Consider the following 26,099-nt stretch of genomic DNA (forward strand, 5'->3'; position numbering starts at 1 on the left):
TCTTATTGTTCCAGAAAAAAACTTCAATGCCGCTCCGTTGTTTGTCCTGTTCTCTCGGTCAGGCCAGGTCCTGCCTAAGCCCTCGCATCCTCCAGTAAAGAGCGTCCATCGCTTTGTCTTCTTGCTACTAAGGGCCTCCCCAGGCTTCTACTCACCGAGGAAAACATCCAAAGGCTTATAACAGAGCACGAACATTTCCACTTTCCTTTTACTCTCTGACACTGTCTGTACAGTCTTTCACGTTGCATTATGGGTACTGTAGTTTCCACCGCTACAAACACACACACACCCACATTCTGTAGGCAAATCCAAGGGTACGCAACACAAAGGCTATGGAAAGGCAGATGCTGGACTGGGTGAATATGACCCTTTCAGCTTTCCCCCCGCCACGGCACCGACGAGCGCACGCTAAGACCCACGCACACACCCAGTTGTTCCGCTGAAGGAATATCCCTCGTTTGCATGCAAGAGCTGCTGCGGTGGAGAGAAAAGCCAGTTTTAGTAGATTATGGAAATGACTGCATGGAGATGAAGTCTCCGTGTTTATCTGTGTGTGCATGTGTGTGTGTGTGTTGCCGTCGCAGACAAGCTGGGGTGTGTAGACAAAGCAGTTCCCAATGAACCATGGTTACACAGTGGTTTGCTGACTGCGTGCCAGAATGTCAGCTCTCTCTTTGTGCATGCGTGTTTATTTTAGCAAGAAATAGCTGGAATGTCTGCATACTGTATGTGTGTGTGTGTGTGTGTGGACATATGTTGCGTGCATATGCCTCTTCATTTAGTGTAAATATGTGCATTGTGTGTGTGTGAGGTGCATGAGAGGAAAAAAAAAAACAGGGGGTCAAGTCAAGGTAGAGTGTTGTGATAATACAATACAGGCTGCCATTTGTGTGTGTGTGTGTGTGTGTGTGTGTGTGCCAATGTGTGTGTGTGTGTGTGTGTGTGTGTGCCAATGTGTGTGTGTGTGCAGCATGGATTACGTATAATGGAGAAAAATGCAAATCATGCAATTAAAAGCCCCAAACCAAGTATTAGAATTAATGCCTGCAGCAGATGTGATGGAAATGAAGTAAATTTCTGATGTGGAATTAGCATACTGTACTGTAAGACAACCCCCACCGCACACACACACACACACACACACACACACACACACACACACACACACACACACACAGAGGGCTTATTGTCCCTTTATCACTTTCATCATATTTTACAGTTATGTGTACATTAATTATAGCTCCATCGCCGTCTCAGCGTATGTGTGTGAACCAGAGGAAGCAGCACCTGCTCGTGCCGTGTGCGTATTAAGAGTTACAAAAATTATCTGCGCGTTGTGGTTTTTTTTTTTTTTTTTTTATGGTCTGGCCCCCCGCCAGCAGCCCCTATTGTGTTTACTGCAGCACACACTAATGAAGTGTCAGAGGATCCAGGCTGTAGCGGCGGTGCTAAAAATGTTTATTCTGAAGGTGGCAGCAGAGGAAAAGCAAAGTGGCTATTACAGGGGAAAAGGTTAATCCTTTGGGAACGCAGAACAAAAAAAATAAATAAATAAACGCGCTCAGGAAATCTCAGGACGGTCTCTCAGATGTTTTTCTCTTGTGCAGCTTTGGCCTCATGGTGGAGCTAGAGGACAGACAATAACATGATAAGCACTCCTCCTCTGGGGATCATGAATATAAATAAACACTGCTTTTAGTAATGTGAATGAAAACAAACAAACAAACAAATAACTGATAAAGAAATCTTAATGAGATGACCTAATTAAAATCTATAAAACAACTGAGTACAGCTCCAATTCAGTCAAACTGTGTAGCCCTTATAAAACATGAATGCAAACAGTACAGTGGCAACCGTAACGATTAATTGCAATTAATGTAAATATTAAAATATTAATAAAATAACAAACAAGCTAAAAATTTCCCCGTATCAGCAAATCACTGCAAAAGTTAGGATTCACTCAGTAAAGGATGAATAAAACATTTGTAATAACAAAAAAAGTTTGTTGTAACAGTATTAGTTTAAAAAAAAAAATCTTGATATGGCAATAAACATTTCAACATACAATTACAAACTGATTTGTTTTCGGGCTGCAAGGCGGCTCGGTGGTTAGCAGTGTTGCTTCGCAGCTAGAAGGTCGCCGGTTTGCATCCCAGTGAGGACACCCGGGATCTTTCTGCGTGGAGTTTGCATGTTCTCCCCGTGCAGTGTGGGTTCTCTCCAGGTTCTCCGGCTTCCTCCCACACAGTCCAAAAGCATGTTGAGGTTAATTGGTGATTCTAAATTGTCCGTAGGTGTGAATGTGAGTGTGCTTGGTTGTCTGTCTCTAAGTGCAGCCCTGTGATAGACTGGTGACCTGTCCAGGGTGTCCCCTGCCTTCACCCTGAGTCAGCTGGGATAGACTCCAGCCCCCCATGACCCTGGTGAGGATTAAGTGGTGTATAGATGATGGATGGATGATTTGTTTTCCTGATTTGGCGCAAAATGCCTCCATGGTTTTGAATTTTGTTTTATTTTGAAATAGTCATTGTTCATCCAAACTGTAATATTGTGACACAGTCAGAAAATTGACATGTTGTTGGCTTGCAGGAATGACAAAAGGAACTTCTGTAGAACCCTGGGACACCATATTGAATGCTAGATGGTTAGAGAAGACGGTTTAATGTCGTTTGACTTTGAGAGTTTGATCAGTTCACTAACCCAGAGCTAACGGACACATCTGGACAACTTGACATGTTGTTGGACTGAACATGGTACACACAGTTCACCTGGTTTAGACAGTTTACAGGCTTCTGTCACATTTCCACTGTGTGCCATGTTTGTTTGTCCCCAATAGCAAAATAAATCACAGAATTGTTGTTAACGACTACCAACATTTTGATTTAAAAAATAAAGAAAGAAAAAGTAAAAAGGATGAGGCAGTGCGTCATGCGTACCGATACAGAGATCTGGTTTGTCGTCGCTACTTCCTCATTAATCTATTAGATTTTGTGCTCATAATCTCATCATCTTTTCTAAAAGCCTCAGTTTTATTTTTCTCTTGTGGTTTCAGCAGAATTCATTATAATCAGACGTGTTTATTTCAAATCAAACAATAAAAAACATCAATTGAATCATGATGTAATTAAGTCCTAGAGTGAGACCTCTATGTGTAAAACTATAGAACAGAACGGTTTCTGTTTTCCATCCAAAAAAAACCATTCAATCTAAAGAAAATGTAAAACACACACAGATATATATATATTCATCTATATCCAGTTATATATATCCATTTGTAGATTTCCCCATAAATTCCCTGATTTCTCCGCAGAACGTATTCGGTTCCATGATCTTCTAGGAATTGTTGTGGAAGTATCTGCCGCAATATTATTTGCTCAGTGTTTCTCCCACAATGTTTGGACTTGTCTATTTTTATTCTGCTGCTTTCTACTCACTCACACACACACACACACACGAGAGAGGGAACTGGGTTTTGGATCAGTTTAAAGCTTTGGCCGTGATGCTTTTGAGCAAAGCCAGTGGAGGCTCATCTTCATGTTGCCTTGGAAACGTTCTAGGGAGGAAGAAAATGTTTGATATGTCCTTGGAGGACACGTTAACGCATGTGTGTGTGTGTGCGTTTGTGTTTGTGTGTGTGCATGCATGTGAACACGCGTCTGTCAGTTCTAGTAAACGTGCATTTTGTTTTCGTTGTATAGAGCCGATTCTTTTTTTTTTTCTTCTTTCTGCACTCACAGAGTCGTTCTTTCTCCATGAAATCAAATCCGATGTCAAATAGTTTTCGATGATTTCACTGTATCTGTACCCAACAATGACACAAGTGTTTAGATGCTGTTAGAATTTGTCATTTACTGGGAAAATGGTTTCAAAAGACGTTGATGATTCATTCTGCACTCAAGGTCATGTAATAATTTTACATTCAGTGAGATGCCCTCTCCCTCCCCCATAACTATACATTCAGCCAGATGCCAAGCAGCACACACGACATCCAGGCTAGCTGGCAGTTCTGGGTGGTCTCTGTGTTCTTTGATGTTCTAACCATCGTTTCCCCCCTTTCCTTTTTTTTAAAGTGTTAGTTAGGATTATTTAAACAGAGTTATTTATTCATGCTCAGTATATTATGGCGTGGACGGGGTTAAGACATAATTTAGCCACCTAAAAAAAAAAAAGCTTAATTAAATTCTCAATTAAATTTTATTTATATGGCACAGTTCACAACACATGTCATCTCACAGCGCTTAACAGAGCAAGGTGAAGACTTTATGAATTTTATATTTTTCATTTTTTTAACCAGCAGTGTTACAGACGCTGTTCAGAATAAAAAAATAAAAAATAAATAAATAAAAGAAAAAATCGCGATACATATTTGTGTATGTTGCCGGTATGTATTTAATTAAAAGTTAAAAAAAAATCTTTCTATGTAAATATCTCATGTTAGAACGTGGACACCTGCGGCTTATAGACAATATATTCAGCGCCCTCCATAATCATTGGGTCCCCTGGTTCAGACGTGTTCTTTAGCTTCTTGTAAATTCACTTTTTTTTTCTAAACAATACAGGACAACAATGAAAAAAAGAAGAAAATTCAACCTTTAATTCAAGTGCATTTATTCAGTGTGAAAAAAAATCCCCACATTAAAAAATAATTCTTTTACATCAAATCATGTGAGCCATAATTATTGATGTTAATACTTTGTTCAACCCCCTTTTGCCAACAGTTCATTTGAGTTGAGTTGAAGGTTACATTTTTCTACAGTTTTCAGTGTGAGAGGATGCTTCTGTAATACAAATTGAATTTATTTTAAGGCTTTTAACACATCTTAACCAATAATTATGGAGGGCGCTGTATGTACAGGTTGTTTTTTTACTTTTTAAAGTTAGCGGGTGCTGCTTCTATTCAGGTGCGCTCAGTCAAATTATGGTAACGCTCTACTATTTTCTTTTTATGGGAACTTTAAGTTACATGTCATCTTACATCTTATATTGGCGCCACCGTTCAGATTGGGCCGACAGATACTACAACAGTACCAGAATGGAAGAGGGAATTGCTCTGTTTGGGATCAACAAGAAAGCTTGAAGGAATGCTCTAGTCCATACATAGAAGAGTCCAAACCAAGATCACATTCTTCTCACCTGCGCCTCCACACCTATTGTTCCGCAGCAAGCCAGACAGAAACACATGTATGATAGATGTTAACATATCTATGTAATAAGGAGTTCATGAGAAATTCATAGAAGATTAATGGACGTGGGGGATGGATGCAAATGTGCCAAATCTGTCATGTCCTGTGTACAGCAGTCAGCCGGATTGATCAGTGATAAAGGGCCGTCCTCTGGTCGCCCACTGGAGCTGATTGTGACGCCGCTCTGCAGCGACTAAATTGCAAACCCTCGGATGATTTCTCACCCTTTGAGCCGACATTCTGGTTGCTCACACCAGCAGTTTAATCGGCAGCGTCCATAGCGGATAGATGAAGGAGCCAGATGTGATGATCCTGGGCTGGAGTGGTCCCTCGTTTTGCTGCCGTCTGAAAGAATTTCTTGGACGACAACCGGCGGAGTTGCGGACGTTCAAGTGTCTGGCTGCAGCCCTGACTGGCATGCCAGCATCCAGCGTGCCAGCAGCCTGTTCTGCTCTTTCTCTTGTCATCTGCGGCGTCATTTGAATAAAGCTGCATTTTAAGGTGGCCTTTTATAGCCACTGGTCAGAGGAGTGACTGTCTGGTCACTAGAAGACGTCAGGTGTTTGTTAACTCAGTGGTCAAGAGCAACTCAGAAGTTCTTTTTGCCCGAATCGAACCCCTTTCTAACCACAATAGAAACAAAATTATCTTTGCAACCGTCGCGCTTTCTTCCCCTTAATGAAAAAAATTTTAATCTTTGACATTGGTTCGACTGGAATGAGAAACTGTGGCTGTCGCTGGACTTTAATGGCGCACCACATACGCACGCCTTCACACAGCAAGACAGTGTGATGTCCCAGATGGGGTTTGTGTGACTGGAGAATGAATTAGTGAATAGATTAGGACTTGGTAGGTGAAAACCCTCAAATAACCCTGGCAAAAAAAAAAAAAAAAAAACCTACCCTGGGCTCTCAGTCTCACGCACACATAGCACAAGCCCAGACAGCCTATTATACAAAAGCCAGCGTGTGTGTGTGTGTAAATGTGTGTGGGCGTGTTCGGGCTCATCTGCATGGCGGTTGTTGCAGTCAGCCAAGGTCACGTCACAGTTTATGGCAGGGCTCTCTGTCAGAAATCAAATTTTAAACGGGTGAAATGAACCTTGAAAACATAGCCGCAGATTCTGAACAGACTGAGAGGAACCGCAGACACGTCCCGAGGTATCAGAACAGAAACACGTCCACAATTGAGTGGACAACGCCGGCTGACTTCCTCTGTGTGGCCGTGTTGCTTATTGCTACGGGGACGGTCATAAAGTGTGTTATTGCAAAAACCGTGTTCATCATGCAGCCGTGTCGCCTTTGCCGGCCCGTTCTGTAGAACATAATGGTTTGACTATCAGTCTGCTGTGGGGGGGAATAAAGCGCCCGGGCTTGTTTGTATTTCTTTAAACCGGTGGCGGGTCGGGCTAAGCGAAGGACGCGGCTTTGGGTGTACACTCGTACTGGTGGAATCGTCGCGGCGAAACATTTGCATGCAGGGAGACGAGCGCTGTGATTAAAATGGATAATCCACCGAGAAAAACTAGCAGAGCTGCCTGACTGCACCATCCAAATTCTCTGCAAACCTTTCACTTCCAGAGTTTCATTTTTTCAGCGCGGTAGGTTGCAGCCCAGAGTCAGTTGTTGCTGTTTCCAGGTGGTGAATAAAACAGGAAGATAGCTGAAGGTGGGGAGAATGCCAATTGAGATTATCGGCCAATAGCAGGCTGATACTCACAACCTATGTCCTGAGAGTCAGACTAATCATGCAGAAGGAAAGGTGCTGGCTGTTTAAGGTAGACTATGATTTACCCTTCCCACCTTGGAGTTTAGCAAATTTAGTGAAGAGGCCGCTTTGGTGCAGACTGACTACATGCATGCAGCATTGTTGTTGCATCACTCTTATAAGGCTGTTATTTAGTCTCTACAGTTGTCATTGGATAGAGGTAAAAATATATTTTTGCTGTAGCTTTTCAAATCTCCTTCTGGCCTGGTGACGGAGATAGAGAAAATTCAAAATTCTCCCAAGTGTCTGATCCATCTGATCCAAATCTTAGGAGGAAATGCCATCCATCCATCCATCCATCCATCCATCCATCCATCCATCCATCCATCCATCCATCCATCCATCCATCCATCCATCCATCCAGTTTATCCAGTTTATCCAAGAGGCTTCAACCCCCATTTGAAACCGAAACTCAGGTGTTAATGGCTCCTTAAGGATATCTGGAACTCCCAACTAGTCGGTGATGAAGCCTCTTGGATGAGAGGTGGAATGTCTCCAAGGAACTCAAGCAATTCCAGTTTCTACGATTAATCTACCAGAATAACCACGACCTGGATGACTGAGAAGCTTCACAGACATCGATTGTGACAGCAAACAAAAAGAGAAACTGCACTTGTTTTTTTGTTTTGGTACTTAACACACAGTCACGATATTTGAGCAGCTGTTTGGCAACAATGGGGAAAAAAAATACTTTAACAGGAAGAAACGTCAGGCAGAACCAGGCTGAGGGACGGGGACTACCTCTACCTCTACCAGTTAGGGTGAGACTAAGAGAACAGGTTAGCGAAGAGGAAGCAGTAAACCCTGGGCAGGTTGGTGAGGCCTTAGTAAGAGATGTACAGCACCAGAGCCAAAGACACCTTCAGAGTACAGCATGACTTGCTGTTGTGTTGCAGTTTTACAGAGCTTGAGAAGACTCACAGATGAGCTGGTATGCTGGAGCTGCAGGTGAGCGATGGAGGGGTGTTTGGAGAGAGTGATGTGTGTATTCATGCTTAAAGAGGCTTAAATGCAGGGTTGCATCTAAGCCATGTTCAGGCAGGAAGGGATTATTTTTACGAAGCAAACTTCAAATATGTAACCGTGATGACGAGAGATGAGTTTTTAGGAGGTTAAGAACAGATCAGAGAGGGACTGAGAGAGAGTCCTCAGAGTCGGAAAGCAATTTTTAATGAATCAGAACAGATTTGGAGCAGAATTAAAACTCTTAATGTATGTTAATGATGTGGACAACAATGACCCTGATGGTACACGTAGAGAACAATCACCACCTTCCTGACGACATCAACAAAAACAAATACAGAAGTTTTGTAAAAGTCTAATTTATGGCGAACCTTTTGTATATTTCACACTCAATGTGCTTAACAAAGTGTCTCATGAGTGTAACGCCCTGCCGTAATATGTCAAACAGAAAAAACGTGCCATCACATGACGTGATTTAGCAAAATGTTCGCAGCTTTGTGTGTGAGATACAAACACCTCTCTCCAGCAGCCAACAGATGGGCCTGTATTACCGAGCCATCATCTGTGTTTTCACAACCGCCCTCTCTCTCTCTCTCTCTCTCCCTCTCTCCCTCTCAGCTAGCTGTATGTGCCAGTGTAATGGCTTTCAGTTTCTACTAAATGCAAACATTGATCCTGACAACAGAACAACATCTGCAGGCTTGTTAAGCAAATGAACAAGTGTTAAACACCAGGAAAGAGAAGCTGCTATAACAGCGATGACGGTCCTTCAAAGTTACACACACATACATGTACAAAGCAACGGATGTACAAGTTAAGAAAGACACACATTATTCCTCAAACTAAAACTGTAATAGAATGTTAATTAGACACTATAGTTCTTGTTGGAAAGTATAGTGACCATACAGTAACCTGTGTAGTTAATTCCAGCGCTATAAAGCTCATAACAGTTCTTGTTCAGACTTCCTGCCATTGACGCTTTCATGCTAAACATCCGTCCATCATCCTCACACCATTTAATCCTCACTAGGCTTGTGGAGGGCTGGGGGCTGGAGTCTATCCCAAGGCACCCTGGACAGGTCACCAGTCTATCACAGGGCTACACTTAGAGACAGACAACCAAGCACACTCACATTCACACCTACGGACAATTTAGAATCACCAATTAACCTCAACATGTTTTTGGACTGTGGGAGGAAGCCGGAGAACCCGGAGAGAACCCACGCTGCACGGGGAGAACATGCAAACTCCACATAGAAAGGTCTCGGGTGTCCTAACCGGGATGCGAACCGGGGATCTTGTAGCTGTGAGGCGACGGTGCTAACCACCGAGCAGCTCAATGCTAAACATGCAAGATAGACTCAGTGTTTCTTAAAGAGCTTTGTGGTCTCTTGATTTCACTCTTGCTTGCTGCTGTCAGCAGTCTGGTTGATAGTTTTGTAATTCTTAGTGTCTGTTCGTGTTGCTAATTGTTTTGAACATACAGCATGAATGAGCTTTTAGAAGCATTTCAGTGATGTAAAGTACACATGTTGCATTGTGACTGTTATCGCCCTTATGAAGCCCTCAGTTTAATAATGAAGCACATCCTTTTATTGTTGCCACACTACCTGTACTGTACCTAGCCTACGGGTTAACATGTGCGCTCCATTGTTTCGTAATCTGTCCATAGTGGCCGGCTGACTCATGACTCAGATGAAGTTCTGTCTCAGTAAGTGAATGAATGAACGTCTGGCCTCCAGTCCTGCTGTCAGGACCGGAGGCCAGACGAGCAGGACGGCCAGCCAGCCCAGCAGTGCTGTGTGTGTCCGTGTGTGTGTGTGTGTGTGTGTGTGTGTGTGTGTGCTGCTTTGGTCACACCCTGCCTCATATCGCCCCAAACCATCTGTCAAATACATGACCAGGACACGTGCGCTCACCCTCGTGCACGCACGCACACAATCTGGCTGGAACCCACCCTTTCCCTGCTCGATCCAGCTTCCACTCACACTCGCTTTCTCTCTGTGTGTCTGGGTGATCAAACAGTTAGAAGGCCATGGCTGCTTAGCAAACTATTGAGCTGTTGATGATACACCATGTGTGTGTGTGTGTGTGTGTGTGTGTGTGTGTCTTGTTTTTTTCTTCCTCTGCTATGTGATTCATTGTTGACTGATAGGCTTTCCTATGAAAGCCGTAGATCTACAGAGAGGCTGAGACAGATGTATTCAGTGTTTCACAAAGAGAGAACTTGGCATTACATAAGAGGGGTGGAGGCCGTGGACCAGCCACTCAAATAATTATCATCATCAAGAGAGAAAGGAAATGAAGCAGAAATCGAGTGGGTTTATTTGATGGGAAAAGTAAAGTGAAGTTCACTTTATTGCTCGATTTTGGCAGCGATGGTTGTTTTTAAAATTTACCAAACGTTTCCTGTTTAGATATAATTCAGAGTTTTTCTTAAGTGCTATAAAATTCAGTTTTTTATTTTGTCAAAAGTGTGACAGACGCAACATCTGTATTAATCTCTACCAGCATGAACATGAAGCAGTAGACGGTGGTGTGATCTGATGAATCACGTTTCTCTTTTGCATCATGTGGACGGCCAGGTGCGTGTGACTGATCTACCTAAAGGAAGAGACGGCAGCAGGATGCGCTGTGGGAGGAGAGGCAATGTGATGCTCTGCACCACGTTCTATAGGGACACCTTGGCACTCATGTGGATGTTTCTTTGACACACAACACCCACCTAAACGTTGCTACAGACCACATACTCCTCCTGAATGGCAGCGGTAATCCCCGATGGCCTCGTTCTGCTGGATGTTGCTCTCAGACGCGCTGCAGAATGTGCTCAGGGATGGTTTGAGGAACATGACAAAGAGTTCAAGGTGTTGTCACTTCCACATTCCCCAGATCGCCGTCCAATCAAACTTGTGTGGGATGTAAATGGTCTGCACTTACATAGCGCTTTAATCCAAACCGCTTTACAGTGTGTTTCTCATTCACACACATTCATACACCAATGGTGCCATGCAAGGTGCTGCCTGCCATTGGGAGCAACTTCAGGTTCAGTGTCTGGCCCACTTCGACTGTGGAGTGAACCGCTAACCTTGTAATTGGAGGACAACCCGCTCTACCACCTGAGCCACAGCCGCCCTTGGAAGGGCCCGAAGAACAAGTCTAATCCACGGAGACCCCACCTTATCAATCAGTCACCTTACAACTTTCAAGGCGCCTGATACCACAGAACACCTTCAGATGTCCTGTGGAGTCGAGGCCTTGGGTCTGTTACACATCTGGTTTTAATGTTGAGTCTGATTGGAATATTAAATACATATATTGTTGTTGTTATTGTAAAGGGGCAGCTTGTCAAAGTAAATGGAATTGAAATGGAAAAGTGATATTATATAACAAGTAAATGAAGTATTGATTTCTTGAAGCTATTATTGTATTTGTTCAACACCAACAGAGGCTGTCTAATTATTTTTTTAAGCAAGCAGCCTCATTAGCTTCACTGTGTTTGCTTATGTAGTTACCATCTTCCCTCACATACCGTTTATTAGTCATGTTGTTGAGAGAAAAAGCAAACGATTGAACTCATCTGTGGAGGCCCTTGTGGGACCTGCCTATCCTATTGGTCATGGGATTGCATTCGGGCCTAATTTGATATGTATAGCCCATAGTTGAAAGAGTTCAGTTCAATCAGTTGTGAACCATCTGGGCATTTGCATACATGCCAACTTACATGGATTATCTGTAAATTCTCTGGATTTACCCCCCCTCATCATCAGCATATAGGTGGTTAAAGTTCATTTCGGTGGTCTGCTACAAGGTTGTGTTGTGCTATGAAGTTGCCACATTGGTTACGGCACCACAGGCATTTTCTTATGGGGCTTATTCTGCCTCTGCCTTCCTCTTGGTCACTTTTGATTTTAAATGTTCCTTTGCATCATACACATTGGACGCTGCGACTATTCTGTCTCACATACAGACTGCGTAGCTTATTCTATGTTTTTTAGCTGGTATGATGGTGCAGTTGTCACCTTCTGTTGATCTATTAATAAGGTGTTCATATGAGAGAACGCATTTCGCTGCCCTAAGCATGAGCAGTCATCAAGTTACAAAAAGAAAAACCCACTCACAATGGCTTCGAATTAAAAGAAACACCCAGCGTTTCTCGGTTATTCATCAAGGTCAGTGAGAACAGGAATGTGAGTCGTGCAAATCTATGAAGATGAGATTCAGACACCTAAAACGATAAGGCCAGTCCTGGAGTGTCAAATATGTGTTTTGCAATTATAATCACTGTAAAAATTTGCCAACGAAGAGTTTGCCAAGTTGCAAAGTTGGACAGTCACTGTGAGGTTACTGTCTTTCTTCCTTCTTGATCTTGACGTCTGTACTTCTTACCCCACATGCCTTTTGTTTAACTTTGTGCGGCCTTTTGTTACCTGTAGTTCTATCCCCCGAAACCAGATGTAGAACTTGTATCTCATCCTCTCCTGCTAAATTCACCTCTACCATCAATATTCCCACCAGAGCCTCCAGCTTGCCTCCTTCTGCAAGTGGACTTTTCAATCATTTTAATAATAGATGTTCCTCTATCTTTGATGAAATCATTCCCTTCAAGACCAAATGAACTAGCTACCTCTCAACTCCGCAGATAAATGAAAATTATTCAGGTGCTGAAGTGAAAATTGAACTGCTGAAGTGAGAAAAGGGTGGATCGGTTGTGGAAGTTATAAGCTTAAACTAACGACTAACGAGTGACTTAAGACTTTTCAAAAAATCTAGAGCAGCATATTCTTTTTTCATCTCTAATTAAAATCAATCAGTCCAACAAAACAACGTTGCTGAACAGCGTGACTCATATCAGTGATCCTCCCCTGGGCCGGATAGTCAATGCCAACCTTGAGAAATGCAAAGAATTTCTTTCCTTCTTTACTCTGGAGAGCTCAAATATCAGAGGTTTTCTTTCTTCCCAGGATTCTTACATAACTAATAAACCTTGTGAAGTCTCTCTCCTCTTTTAATCAGATTTTTTCATCTTCACTAACTGCTGTGGTGATTAAGAAGAAACCCTTGACCTGTCCTTTAGATACACGTCCTATAAAATTAGTTCAATCCCGTTCTCCCTCTACATACACCCTCTTGGCTCCTTATACATCCACATATTCACTCAGTTTCCAGTTTTACACTGATGATGCTCAGATCAATCCAAGCTTTGACAATGCTATCAGAACTCACTGTTGAACTGCCTCCATGACGCCCATAGCTGGATGTCACAACATTTTCAGAGATATGCAGATAAAACAGAAATATTCATCACAGGCCAACTGTCAAGCACTTGATTCAATGTCCCATTCAATGAATAAGCATCCCAGACCTCTTTCCACAGACAGGGCAAAGACTAAACCCCCGCACAGCTCCACACCTTGAATACACCGGCCCACAGGCAATGTCGCCTCCCTCAGGCTCTACAGGAGGAAGGGTAGTACCTGGGAAGCAGAAGAGAGATAACAGCACACATCTTCACAGCAAACTAAGGCTGAAGCATTAACTGGCAGCTGTGGCTCAGGTGGTAGAGCACTAATCGTAAGGCTGACAAGTTCATCCCCAATACCTCCGTTTGCCAAATGTCCTTGGTTAAGACACTGAACCCCAAGTTGATTCCACTGGCAGGCAAGCACATTGCATGGCAGCAATGGCTGCTGCTGTGGGTATGTGAGCCTGTGTGTGAATAGGTGAATAAAAACACACATTGTAAAGCACTTTGTAGACCCTAGCAAAGGTTAAAAATGGCACTACGTAAGCACAGACCATTTATCATTTAAACTACCGTAATTCCATGCTCTGTGGCACCAGGGCTCACTAAGGGGTACATCCCCACTGGTGCTGACAGCTGGTAACCATGCATACAAACTGTTTTCCTCACATTATGTTTGAAACAAACTAGTGCATACAACGTGAATTTGTGTCAAGACGGCAGAGGAAAAATATCACAGTCACTTTGAAAGAGGGTTCACTGATAGAAGAAGGATGGCAGGAGCTTCAGCCACTAAGACTGCACAACCGCTAGTGTTATATTATGAACTCCTGCAGTTCATAATATGACAGATGACAGTTCATAATCCTGTACTCTGTAGGAGGCATTTTGATGGCATGATTTAGGTCCATTTCTCCCCTTAATGCCAATCAATGCCTTCCATGTCCACGTCTGTACTAGGGCAGCGGTCCCCAACATTTTTTGCACCACGGACCAGTTTCAAGCAAGACAGTTTCCTACGACCTCAACATCGAATCTCTCCGTCTTTTCAAAGAAGCTCTCCAGAGAAGTTTTTTTATTCATTTCTGCAGCGGTTAGAATGACTGCTTCATTTAATGAAAACTGACAGAATCAAGGAAGCACAGGTGGAAGTGACGGGAAGACGAGCTAGTCATTTTTCAAAATAAAACCCCTCTGCAGATGCCGCCAGAAACAAAATAAACCAATAAAATGGTTTTATTCTTTCTGTGCGGCCCGGTACCAAATGACCCACGGCCCGGTACTGGTCCGTGGGTCTGTGTCAGATCTTCCATCCATGTCCCCAAAGGTCCACATAGACCCCTGTGTGGATGTACGGCCCAAAACGTGTGACTGTATGAAATGTCTGCACTGCAAGCGCACAGACGCCACATGTGGCAGGAAAATAAATGATGCTTAGACAAAATGCTTGCCACGAAGAGAAACTGTATGTATGAGGAGCATTCAGATGATCTGCAGCAGTCTGACGTACACCTTTTGTCGTATAAATAGCATCGCGTGCGTGGACCGTCTCAGTAGGGGTCACGTCAAGTTAATACACAGTTATTCTTAGTGATCACCTTTATCCTATGATGAATAATTTGTATCCTGGTGGAAGTGGCGGCTTTCTGGTTGACAATGCCCTCATCTATAACGCACGAGGAGGTCGCCGGATGGTTTGATTCGTATGAAAATGATGTGAATCACAAACGCCTTGAACACCAGCGGTACATTTTTGATACACGTGTCAGACAGCCCTCTCAGCCATCATCATCAGAGCATCAAATACCTTCTGGAAGAATGAAACGCCAACATAAGGAATGGGGCGAAATTATACGAATGCAGGTGATGGGAAGGATCGTACGATGAGGGGAAAGGAAGAGTTGTGAGAGCAGTTTTGGGGAATTCTGCTTTCATTCACAGTGGCACCTCCTCCCTCCTCCCTCCTCTCTCCCTACGCCTCCCTCCCTCCCTCCCTCCCTCCTCTGCTCATTCCCTCACTACACACACATACACACAAAGCCATCCATACCTGATGCTAGCTGTAAGCAGACACTGGCGGGCTGGACTTTATAGCGCAACTGGATGTGCATGGAGGAAGGCAGAGGCGTAATGGTAGAGCAGGTACTTCTGAGAATACACACCGTTTTTTCCCCTCCATCTCTCTTTCTCTCACCACCTCCTCATTGTTGCATCTGCCCTCGCTCTCTCTCTCTCTCTCTCTCTCACTCCACAGTGTTTGTACTGTGACTGCAGAAAGGCAGCGTGCTGCATGCTGCCTTTGTGGACTGTGTGTGAGCTCACGAGCGTGTGCGGTACATGTGGGCTCGCAGAGCTGCAGGATCTGTATACGTGGGTGTCGGCGTGCATGCATCGCTTTCTTTCTTCCTCGTTCTTTCATCTTCATCCGTGGCACAAGCTAGTAGGAGTCGATGAATTTACGCATTAGAGAGAGGAAAAGAGAGCGAGAGAGAGCGAGAGAGATGAGCTGCAGCTGTGTTTTGTAAATGAAGCCAAGAAATTGTGCGAGCTGGGAAAGGTTTGTTGTGTCTGTTTAGGAAAGACGAGAGCATGGCGATGTGATGGAAGAGAGAACGTTCTGCTCTTGGTTCAGATTTTTTTCAGGTCTGTCGGTTGAGCTGAGGAGTCTGTAATCCCCTTAAGTTCAGCTGAAGTTAAAATGTAAGAGTTTGAGTTGGACAAATCCAGTGGGTTTTTCCCTGCATTACATTGTTCTTAGTAAGAAGTTCCCTCTTTTTTCTTCTGAGTGTTCGCTGAGCAGCAATGATTAGAGGGATATGTAGGACGCAGTTGTGAGTTTATCCATTGATTTGTTTTTTTTTCCTTACCTTAACCTAAACCCAGATTTGGCCCTAACAATCTTTTGTGCCATTTCTAACCACAACCTTAGCTAAACCCTTAGCTCAAGTGCTACAGGATGCACTATTTGTAGGCAAACTAAACCTGCAGAGGTCTGGCTAAAGATGAACGGACCTGCTCGAAATCCCGCGAAGACCAACAACATTGGATTTTGGGAATATCCCCCACTGGTCATGTGGATCACAACAGAATGGTCAGAAAAGATAAATAGCATTAGATCCACTAAACTGCATGGAGGAGATCAGGGTAGTCAAGAAGATCCATCAATAGTCCGAGTCTTTTTAATTACAATATGTCCCCAATCTTCTTCTGACTGTAACCAAGTTCATCTTTTAACCATGACAACAAAGACCCCATCCAATGAGTAATTACATTTTTAGTCATGTTAAGACGTCCTAATGGTGTTTTTCATATGCTAGAAGCCACATCAGGAGCAAACTAAGTCATCAGCGTATTGGCTGAACATTTTCATCTTGAAACTGCAGCATACCGATGACAGCCCGAAAAACACAGGGATTCAGACATCCAGGGTTTCCTACACAACAAACCATAAGGAGGAGCCAATCCTGTCATCTTGCAGGGTGATGCTTTTCATTCATGAGGAAAAGCAGAGAATGAGACATGTTCTGTTTTTCACTTGCAAAAGGAGAAACTGTAAACCTTTACCTCACATTGGCGATGCACTATTAGCTGTTTAGTCACATCGTCAAAGCGATTCTTCTCTTTTCCGTTATCAGCGTTTTAGAGAGCGATTAGTAAAATTAATTACCATTCTGATACATCGACCTTTAAGCGACTGTGTATAATGCCATCTTCTTGTTTGGGTGGAGATTGAAGCAGGGACCAGTTTGCCTATTCATAAAAGAGACAATACTTTCACTGCAACAAGGGTTGTAGAGGTGTTTTGTAGGTGTTAAATTAATGACCAGAGGAGACCTATTAAGAGGAAATTTGACCCCAAAGCCTAATAGTTATTGAACCCTAACCTAACCAGAAGGCTATCAAGAACAATCTAGTCCATCAGGTCTGGACATCACATTGGACAAGTCTTTAACACCCCATTTGGAAGAGGTAGTCGGGTTTCTTGACAAACTTCTGTTGAATATTAACCAGTTAAGTCATTTAATGTGTTGGGCCAGAGTTTGCTTTAAACTAATTTGTATTTGCAGAAGGGTTGGGTGATTTCTATCAAACTGGCATATGACCATTGGTCCAACTGGTCAGTTTGTCTACATTATATCGATTTACAATTAATTAAAAACTTACTCGAAGTTCCAAAAAGACAAAACGTGGCTATCTCATAAGAGCTCAAACTATCAATGCTCCTAATCCTGCTCATGATCTAAATGGAGATCCAACTGGTAGAGCGGCCTGAGTTGTAAATACTCGGGAGTTTGACTAGACGATGGATGGTCTTATAGAACTACTGCTAGACATGTGGTTGGAAATAAGAAATTCAAATTGGGTTGTTGCACTGAAACACAGCGTTCTTACAAAATAAATATTGTTATGTAATCCACCATGCTATGTACACTGGGTTGTGGATGTGTCCTGTAGGCTCATGCTGCTGCTATCAACCCACTGGATGTTGCCGTACCATTGATTCACTTCACAGGACAAATAGAACAGCCACCACTGTGAGCTATATGAAAGGTTGGATGGTCTTCACTGCTTTACAGCTTTAATATCTCATATTTTTACTGTTTTAATTAGTGTCGTCATGCGTGTGATGGTATTCTTGAGTGAATTAATGTCCTTGTCTTGTGTTTACATAATTTCTTCTCAGGTTTATCTTGTAAAATCTTCATCTCATTGATGGCACCTGAATAAATAAATAAAGCTTAATTAAACCAACTATAAAATTTATAAAATATTCAAATAAACTAGAAAAAAAAATGCTCTAAAAAAACACCTTGAATGCTCGCTAATTAATGCATTATATCTCATTTGTTATGCCGGGGTTATGCGCCAGAACTTTATCTTGGCAAATAGCAGCATCCATCTGCCTCGTACTTGTGCGCTGGAAACATGGGTTGCCAGGTTCAGTGAGCGCAGGTTTTGGTCCACGTACAGGCAAAATGTTGAAAAACCTGGCCGCCTCACTGTCACACCAACACTTCAGGATTCAGGGTGCAGCCGCCTCACATGGGTGCCAAGAAAGCATCCCAACATGTGACTTCTCCTGCAACCCCAAATTTCATTTTTCTGTTTGGACGAGTCAAACAAGACACTTGATGGTTTCCCTCAAATTTTTTAATCTTATGTTCAAAAAATAAGTATTACTCAACACAACCCAGTGTTTTCTCAACAGTGTGCAGATAACACATAATTATGCACATCCTATATACTGTACTATTACCAAGCAGAAGTACAGGGCACAGAAAAGTCTCAGGAATGTTTGTAGAATGAAAGTGCAGCACAGTTGGCTTTTCTTTTTTTTTTTTTTTCTCAACTTTAGTTTTTCAGCTTCCAACCACTTGCTCAACAAGTTTAGCTCTGGGAACAGGGACAGCAAGTTTAAAAACAGGGTCAGACGGAGAAAGAAACCAGTGATTAAGATGATCAGACTGGTTGGAGCACAATAAACACATTACTTAAACTACAGGGTTTTTATTTCTTGCTTAAGCTTTCTTTCACCTTCTGTTGCAGTTTTGCTGTCAAACGAGGGATTGCGAACAACACTGCCATTTAGGAGGACTCCTGATTTGTTTACAGCCTTTGATTATTACCCCTGACGAGCATATTTTTAGGGGATCTCGCTTGTGAGCGTGGTGTTGTCGTTACTGATGGTTTAACGTCTATGAACCGGACCTTGCAACCCTTTGCATCATCTGCTAAAGTGTTCTGAGAGTTGCAGCTGTCTTGAGCAAATGCAGGGTGACAAAAGGCTCCAGTACAGCCTCCTAAAGTCAATACGTTCTAAGATGTTCTCAGAAAAAAACATTTAAATGGTGTTATTCTGGAGTGAAATAATACACAGGGAAGCTCCGCGGAGACGTTTCCATCCTGAAAAGGCCGAAAAATTCCTTCTCCTGTCTGTATGCTTATTCAGAATTTTAATTGTATTCCTTCGGTTGCCTGCGAGTGTGTGTTGTGCATGCGGTGGTGAGTGTTTGTGTGTGCAGCGAGTGTGTGTGCAGTGTGTGTGTGTGTGCAGGGCTCTGCCACGTAAAGAATATTTCAGCCTTCTAAATGTGGTTCTCATTACACAGCAGAGCATTTAGCCAAGACTCACTGTCTGCATCCTTTTCTCTCCTTCACTCTCTTTTTCCTACATATGGCTGCACCTCTCTCTCTCTCTCTCTCACTAAGTAATGGCTGAAACATAAATGTCTCGCAGGAATAACTTCTCTCACATTCACACTCACACATACGTACACACCACCACACACTCTTAAGTGTTTTGGGAGCACATTCGCTTTCTTTCCTTCACGGGGCGATGTGTAAGGTTTTTGCTTTCACCCCCTGAACCACAAAAAAACCTGCAGATCTGATGTTATTATGAACAAAATGACACTATTTACCAGTCAAGCAGAAGAAATCTATGGATTTTCAACATTCCAACAGTACTTGAACTCATCGTGTGTGACGTGCAGGAGAATTAACCAAATGTACGCTTGAAATTGTGATATTTAGTGAAACATTTCCTGACTCTTTAGGCCTTTATTTACCATTGTTAGCCAAGATAAACCCTCAGCACCAGATCCTGTAAGAAACTCCTCAGCTCAAAGGAGAGAGCACGAGTGACCGCTGCAACCGATGGAGCTGTTAGCAGAGAGCAAGAAGAGAGATTGGAGGAAAATAAAACAAACTTGATCAAGAAAAATACAGTCAAGAAAGTTGTATTTAGTTAATTCAGTGAAATATCTTCTAGAGTGTGACAATGTTTGTGGAAGTTGTACAAACTATTTTAAAAATCCATAATACTGTAATTCTCTTCCTTATTTACCATGAACCATTTTAGCACCTTGTGTAAAGGATTTGTTGTCAATATGATATTTTTACTTTTTCTTGTCTCAGCATATTCCATTTTTATTTATTTTTTCCTATTTTAACTACCACATAGCTGCACCTATTAATATACTTAGTACTGTACTGTTGCCATCCCTTAGTGTCCAACTGCTCTACTGGCCTTGAATTACCTCCAGGGGAGAATTTCTTTCTTTCTTGAATTAAATTGCAAAAATATAGTTTTTAAAATATTTATCCTACATTCTTTTGTCAGAAGTTTGGATTGTGCAGTTAAGCTGTAGGTCTTTTTTTTTTTTTTTTTTGTGAATTATTCATTTTAATGACATTGTTGATCTCCCTGCGCGTAAATGCTCCACCACAACAAGTCCACCTGTTTTGAGGGAAACCTGAAGCTGTATCCTTCGCTTAGTTCTGCCCAAGACGACTGTCGATTGACCATGTTTCCCCTCCTGTAGCAGAACGATGCAGCCCGACTATGATGTTCTACAGAATGAGCCGGCTGAGTGCGACTACGAGCAAACAAACCAGCCACAGTGACCTTGGCTCTTCTAAACAGATCTTTCATGCAGCCATGATGACACACTCAACGGTCGTTTCATGGTGCTGAGGCCTTGCTAAGATCATAGCTTAGTAAATATCATGTAAAGTCCAGCTGATGCCATGCAGGATGCTTAGATAACAATGTTACCTTGACAGGCTTTACTTTTTTATATTCTGCTGGTAGTTAGGAGTTGGCTTTTATTTATTTATTTATTTATTTATTTATTTTATAACAGGTCATTGTTAGGTATAATTGTGTGGATCCATAGGGATGGAGACAAACAACTATTATCTGGTGGTATTCTGCGCCCCTCTGTTGAAGGGCTGTTCAATCGAAATCTTACATATTGTCCCTTTTTGTGAATCAGTCGGCTGAAACCAGGCTCAGCATTTATCACAGACTCTTTATAGCTTCCATCTGAGCTCATTACTGAGGGTTTTGGTCATCAGAACCTGAGATTGTTGGTGCTGTTTAGAGCATCTTAATACTGGAATATATGAGATACACTGGCTTCATTTCTCACATGTCAGTGTTTAGTAGTTGTTTCCTTTAAACCAGGGGGCCCACATGACAAGTCCCCATATTAACCTGCAGTCTGTATCTGGTTAACTACATGTGATTAGGCCTGTGCATTTCTACCTGTACGTGCAGCAAACTAGTCAACAAACATAGTGTGTCGCGGCAGTATGAGCTCTACTTCTTATTTTGCTGTTGAAGTGCTCGTTTGTAGCTTTATAATTGACAGGATGAGATGGGAAGAGGTGGTTCTTTGATAACTTTTAGTTATTTATTTGAATATGAATGTTGCCAAACTCTGCAAGGTGGATCGGCGGTTAGTACCATTGCCTCACAGCAAGAAGGTCACCAGTTCGCGTCCCAGTGAGGACACCCAGGATCTTTATGCGTGGAATTTGCATGCTCTCCCCGTGCATTGTAGGTTCTCTCCGGGTTCTCCAGCTTCCTCCCACAAGGTCCAAAAACATAATGGTTAGATGATGGATGGATGGATGGATGGATGGATGGATGGATGGATGTCACCAAACTGGGGCGGCACAGTGGTACAGTGGTTAGCACAGTTGCCTCACAGCAATACAACTCTGTGTTTGATACCTGAAGCCTTTTCATGCAGAGTTTGGTCATTGTCTCATCTATAAGGGTTAGGCCATAGAGATGAGACCTGACTGTTAGTGGCAATACTTTACAGGAACTGCAGCACAATACTGGTACTTTTGTCACAAATCAGAGGAGACTTGCTTCCCAACACTAAACCCAGTCGTATACGTCTCCACCTTTCTTCCCTCTCCTGTGGCTGTTCTATGATAACACATTATATCATATCATTAGATTATTATTATTATAATGTAAAAGCAGGATATTAATGTTGTAACTCCTGCCAACCGTCCCTCAAAGAATCCAAATGGAAAATCTTAGAGAACTGGAATTATTAAACAAAATTGGAAAAGAGATCCAATTGTGCTTTTTGTGCTGGAAAACCGACAGCATTTACACACACACACACGTTTCACTTGTGTTTGAGTATATTATGTGTGTGTGTGTGTGTGTGTGTGTGTGTGTGTGTGTGTGGCTGCCATTAGGTTGGTGCGTCTGTGATGTAGAGTGCTCTTTACGATCCAGCGGATATCCCTGCTGTCTCATTGATGGATAAATTGGTCCTTATTACGCAGGACAGCTTTTCAAGTACGTTTCCTCGACGTGGAGTTGACCAGTGTGCGTACGTGTGCGTGTGTGTGTGCTGCAAAAAAACACAACAGAGTTTAACAGAATCATCACGGTAAGAAGTAGAGAGCTCTGAGTGAAGAACAGACCGTTAAAACAACTACATGCTCATTAGATATCTACTGTTGACACTGAGTACAACATGATTATTCCACTTTATTGAGATGAAAATGACGTATTCTCGGTATATACGCAGCATGTGTGTTGTAAACGTTGTACTCTGATACTGTAAGATAATTATGGATTAAATAAGATAGATGCTTCTAGATGCTTCAATGTCCACAATCTGAAGGTTTTGGTTGCAATGAAGAATAATCTGTTAAAGTCTTGCCAGCAGTGAGAATGTGAAAAACATATAAAATTTGTCCTGTGCCAAAGGAAAGCTCATGGAAAAATTTAGCCCTCTGGGCAGCATTAATGGGCTCAGTAAGTTTCATAACAGATTTCTTAGTAGATTGTGATGTTTCTTTTGCTGACATTTGCAAAAATGTCAGGGGCTTAACAAAAACAACAACATTTGTCCTCCGGGAAAATTAACCCCCTCCGCTCCGATCCCTTTTACCCACACCAGGCCGTGTGTGTTATTAAAATGCTGCCCGTGCTATTTATTGAAGGTTGCCAAGCACGGCTCACTCGCTGAAGAACCGGAGAGGCCGTCTGCTTCTACCCATTACTAAAACGGATGCTTCAGTTGCAGTTGAGAATTTCTACAATAGGCTCAATAAGTGTCTGACTCATCGCTATAATCACAACAGAAATAGGAACTAAATGTATCTATGTGTATATTTTTGACCCAGCAGATTTTGTCATTTTCCCAGAAGACCTGTAATAAATAATAAGTATAATAAGACATGTGTTTTAAAGATCACAGGACATTAAGAGTGGATGGATGGATGGATGGATGGGTGGACGGATGGATGGATGGGTGGATGGATGGATGGGTGGGTGGGTGCATGGATGGATGATATATGGATGGATGGATGGATGGATGGATGGATGGATGGATGATATGTGGATGGATGGATGGATGGATGGATGATATGTGGATGGATGGGTGGATGGATGGATGGACAGAGGGTTGGACAGATGGATGGATGGATGGATGGATGGACGAGTGGGTGGGTGGATGGATGGATGGATGGATGGATGGATGGATGAAGCCATATTGGCCAGGTTATAGTTTGTTCTTCATTAGATACTCCCATGTGATTCTGGCAGCGTACTTGGGATCATTATCATGCTGTAATATTCCTCTTCTGCCACCCTACAGACTGTAACTCATCTTGTCAGCCAGGTAGCCACCTCCATGATGCCATTTATAAATGCCGCTTTTCCATCACCATTTGCACTCATGCAGCCCCATATCATCCCACCGCTATGTCTGTGCTTCACTGCTGAGACTATGCATCCACTGTTGGTGTCATCTGACCAGGAACATTCTCCCTGTTTTCATCAGGATTCTCTCCATGTTCCTTAGAAAACTTTCGTATTTTTTCTTTTCTTTTCTTTGACTCCGTCTATAGATGTTGATATTATTCAATGCCCTTCACACTGCCTGAGCTGTCACAGAAACTCTGGTTTTGATAGATAGCCTCTGTGCCAAGTCTGAAGCACCTGCCTGTTTGGTTTTCAGTGCTAGATTGTGCAAGTAACACAATGCCCATGGCGTCAGCGAGGGTGACTACCACCTGAAGCCAAAAAGGGAATTAGTTCCACAGGAGAGGAGCCTGATAGTTAAAGGCCCTGCCTCTCATTCTGCTTTTGAATACTCAAGAATCCAAAAGTGAGCCTGAGAGTGCTCTGGTGGGATAATAAGGTGCTATGAGGTCTGGAGCTTGGTCAAAAAGCACTTTGTGTGTAATCAAAAACATAAATTCTCTTCTTTATTTTCTTGAAGGAGCTAATATGTGAGAAATATGATCTCGCCCTATTGTTCCTGGTAGTGCTTTCACTGCAGCGTTTAACAGATTTTGCTGGAGACAAGAATGAATGTTGACAATGAACCAGGCCTCCTGCATCGGCTCCAGTGTAGATTCAACACAGGAGCATAAATCAAGCAATACGAGAAATTCTGCAAGTGTCAGTGATACGTAGTTGTTTTACACAGATGTGGAGCTGTTACTGACGGATTTTAAATGTGTTTTTTTGTTGGAATTTTAAAACAATAACGAGGGCTCAAAGGATTAATGACCACATCAAACTTCCATCACTTTAATTTCTAATTTCGACCATTTCGAGACATTTCACTAAAAACTATCAACCAGCTGGTGGTACTGGACAAAATCAGAGGATCACTGGTCATGTTTGAACATTTTTAGTGAATTTAATAGTAATTTATCTGCATAATTGTGATGATATTTATCCAGAGGGTCTGACTCACTCACCTTCCTGTGTCTAGAGCCTCGCCACTAGAAAAAAATAAAACCAACACAGTATGATCTAAATGTGATGTTAGGAGAAGGAATGTAATGAAAAATCTCCAATGTTGGAATGTTAAAGTGTTCTTATGAATTAAAAAGTGCCTTTCTTTGCCCACACAGGGTAACCAGGACACACCAGCACCCCCGGACCCATCAATGGCCCAGGCTTACCAGTCAGCCCAGTTTGCCCCCCCTCCCCAGAACGGTATTCCAGCTGAATTCACAGCTTCACATCCCCATCCACATCCACACTCCCACACACATCCACATCAGCACCCAGCAGCACCGCAGGACTACACCGCAGTCCAGGCCTCCGTCAGCGAGCATCCACTCAACATGTACCAGTCCTCACAAAGCCACAGCGAGCAAAGTGGGTCAGACTCCGGCAGTCAGACAGTCACCGGCACAGCCACAGTAAGTGATCCTGGGTGAAGCTGGTGGTGTGGATTTCAGAGTTTGATGTTTCTGTGATGTTTAGCATTAATATTATCCACCTAAAGCATGATTACACATGAAATCCTGCTCTGTGTTCTAACATGTTTGTTTAAGACATGACGGAGAAATGCTTCTTAGTAGTTTTATAAACCCAGGTAGGTTCAAAATCCAGTAGGAGAACAGATGGTACAATATCTCTCAATTAAAATAGGACACCTTCCAGAAAAGCCCAGATTACAAAATCAAAGTCCAAACCAAGAGGGGCCAATGCTCTCCAGCAACAGTACCTCTCCCCATCTCCCTAGACCCCAATTACAACCTTTGAAACCAGGCGCAGGGCAAACACCGAGCAACAACCGGGTGCAGTGCCTACATGCAGACCCTCAGCTGAGAGCCTTCCACATCAGAGCTGTGTGTTTCATATTAAATGTGGCTGGTGTGACCACACATCTGCAGCTACGCAGTTTAATTCTCTCCACAAGAACATGTAAAAGTTTGATTGAGGTTTTCATGCGGGTTTCCCTGCGTCCACTCTGAGATCTGTTCCCTCATCTATCTGTAGGTCTGATGAGCAGATTTCCCAAATGGCAAAGTGGGTCTCTGAGAAGTTTTTTTTTTTTGACTAATGTGAAGCAAACTTCTAAGATATTAATAGGAGTGTGTTCTGAAAGGCAAGCAAGACTGTTCCACAACAGGCAGGTGTCGGGGTGCCAGACTGGATAATCCCCAAGAGGCTCTGAAACTTGACCAGGATCCTGAAGTGTAGGACTGAGTCATGACAGGGTTAGACGGGATTCTAGGACTGTGAAGGAACATTACTGTGGCACTGAAGCTTCACTGGGGTTGTAGGAGTGTAGCTTTAGAACGAGATGATGACCTGGAGGTATGAGTTTCTAAGACTGGAGGATTCAGGTACTGGATATGAGCATCGGCCTTTCTGA

General features: G+C 42.7%; 1 protein-coding gene across 1 annotated transcript in view; it reads left to right on the forward strand.

Annotated features, from left to right (window-relative positions):
• Window positions 1–26,099, forward strand: part of rbfox1 (RNA binding fox-1 homolog 1) — a 159,623-nt gene that overhangs the window by 66,872 nt on the left and 66,652 nt on the right. The window contains exon 2 of the mRNA XM_008284947.1: window positions 24,844–25,137. Within this exon, the coding sequence (XP_008283169.1) occupies window positions 24,844–25,137 (294 nt within the window). The remainder of the gene's footprint in view (window positions 1–24,843; window positions 25,138–26,099) is intronic.

The sequence above is a fragment of the Stegastes partitus genome, unplaced genomic scaffold, assembly GCF_000690725.1.
Source record: "Stegastes partitus isolate 25-593 unplaced genomic scaffold, Stegastes_partitus-1.0.2 Scaffold381, whole genome shotgun sequence".
Taxonomy (NCBI): domain Eukaryota; kingdom Metazoa; phylum Chordata; class Actinopteri; family Pomacentridae; genus Stegastes; species Stegastes partitus.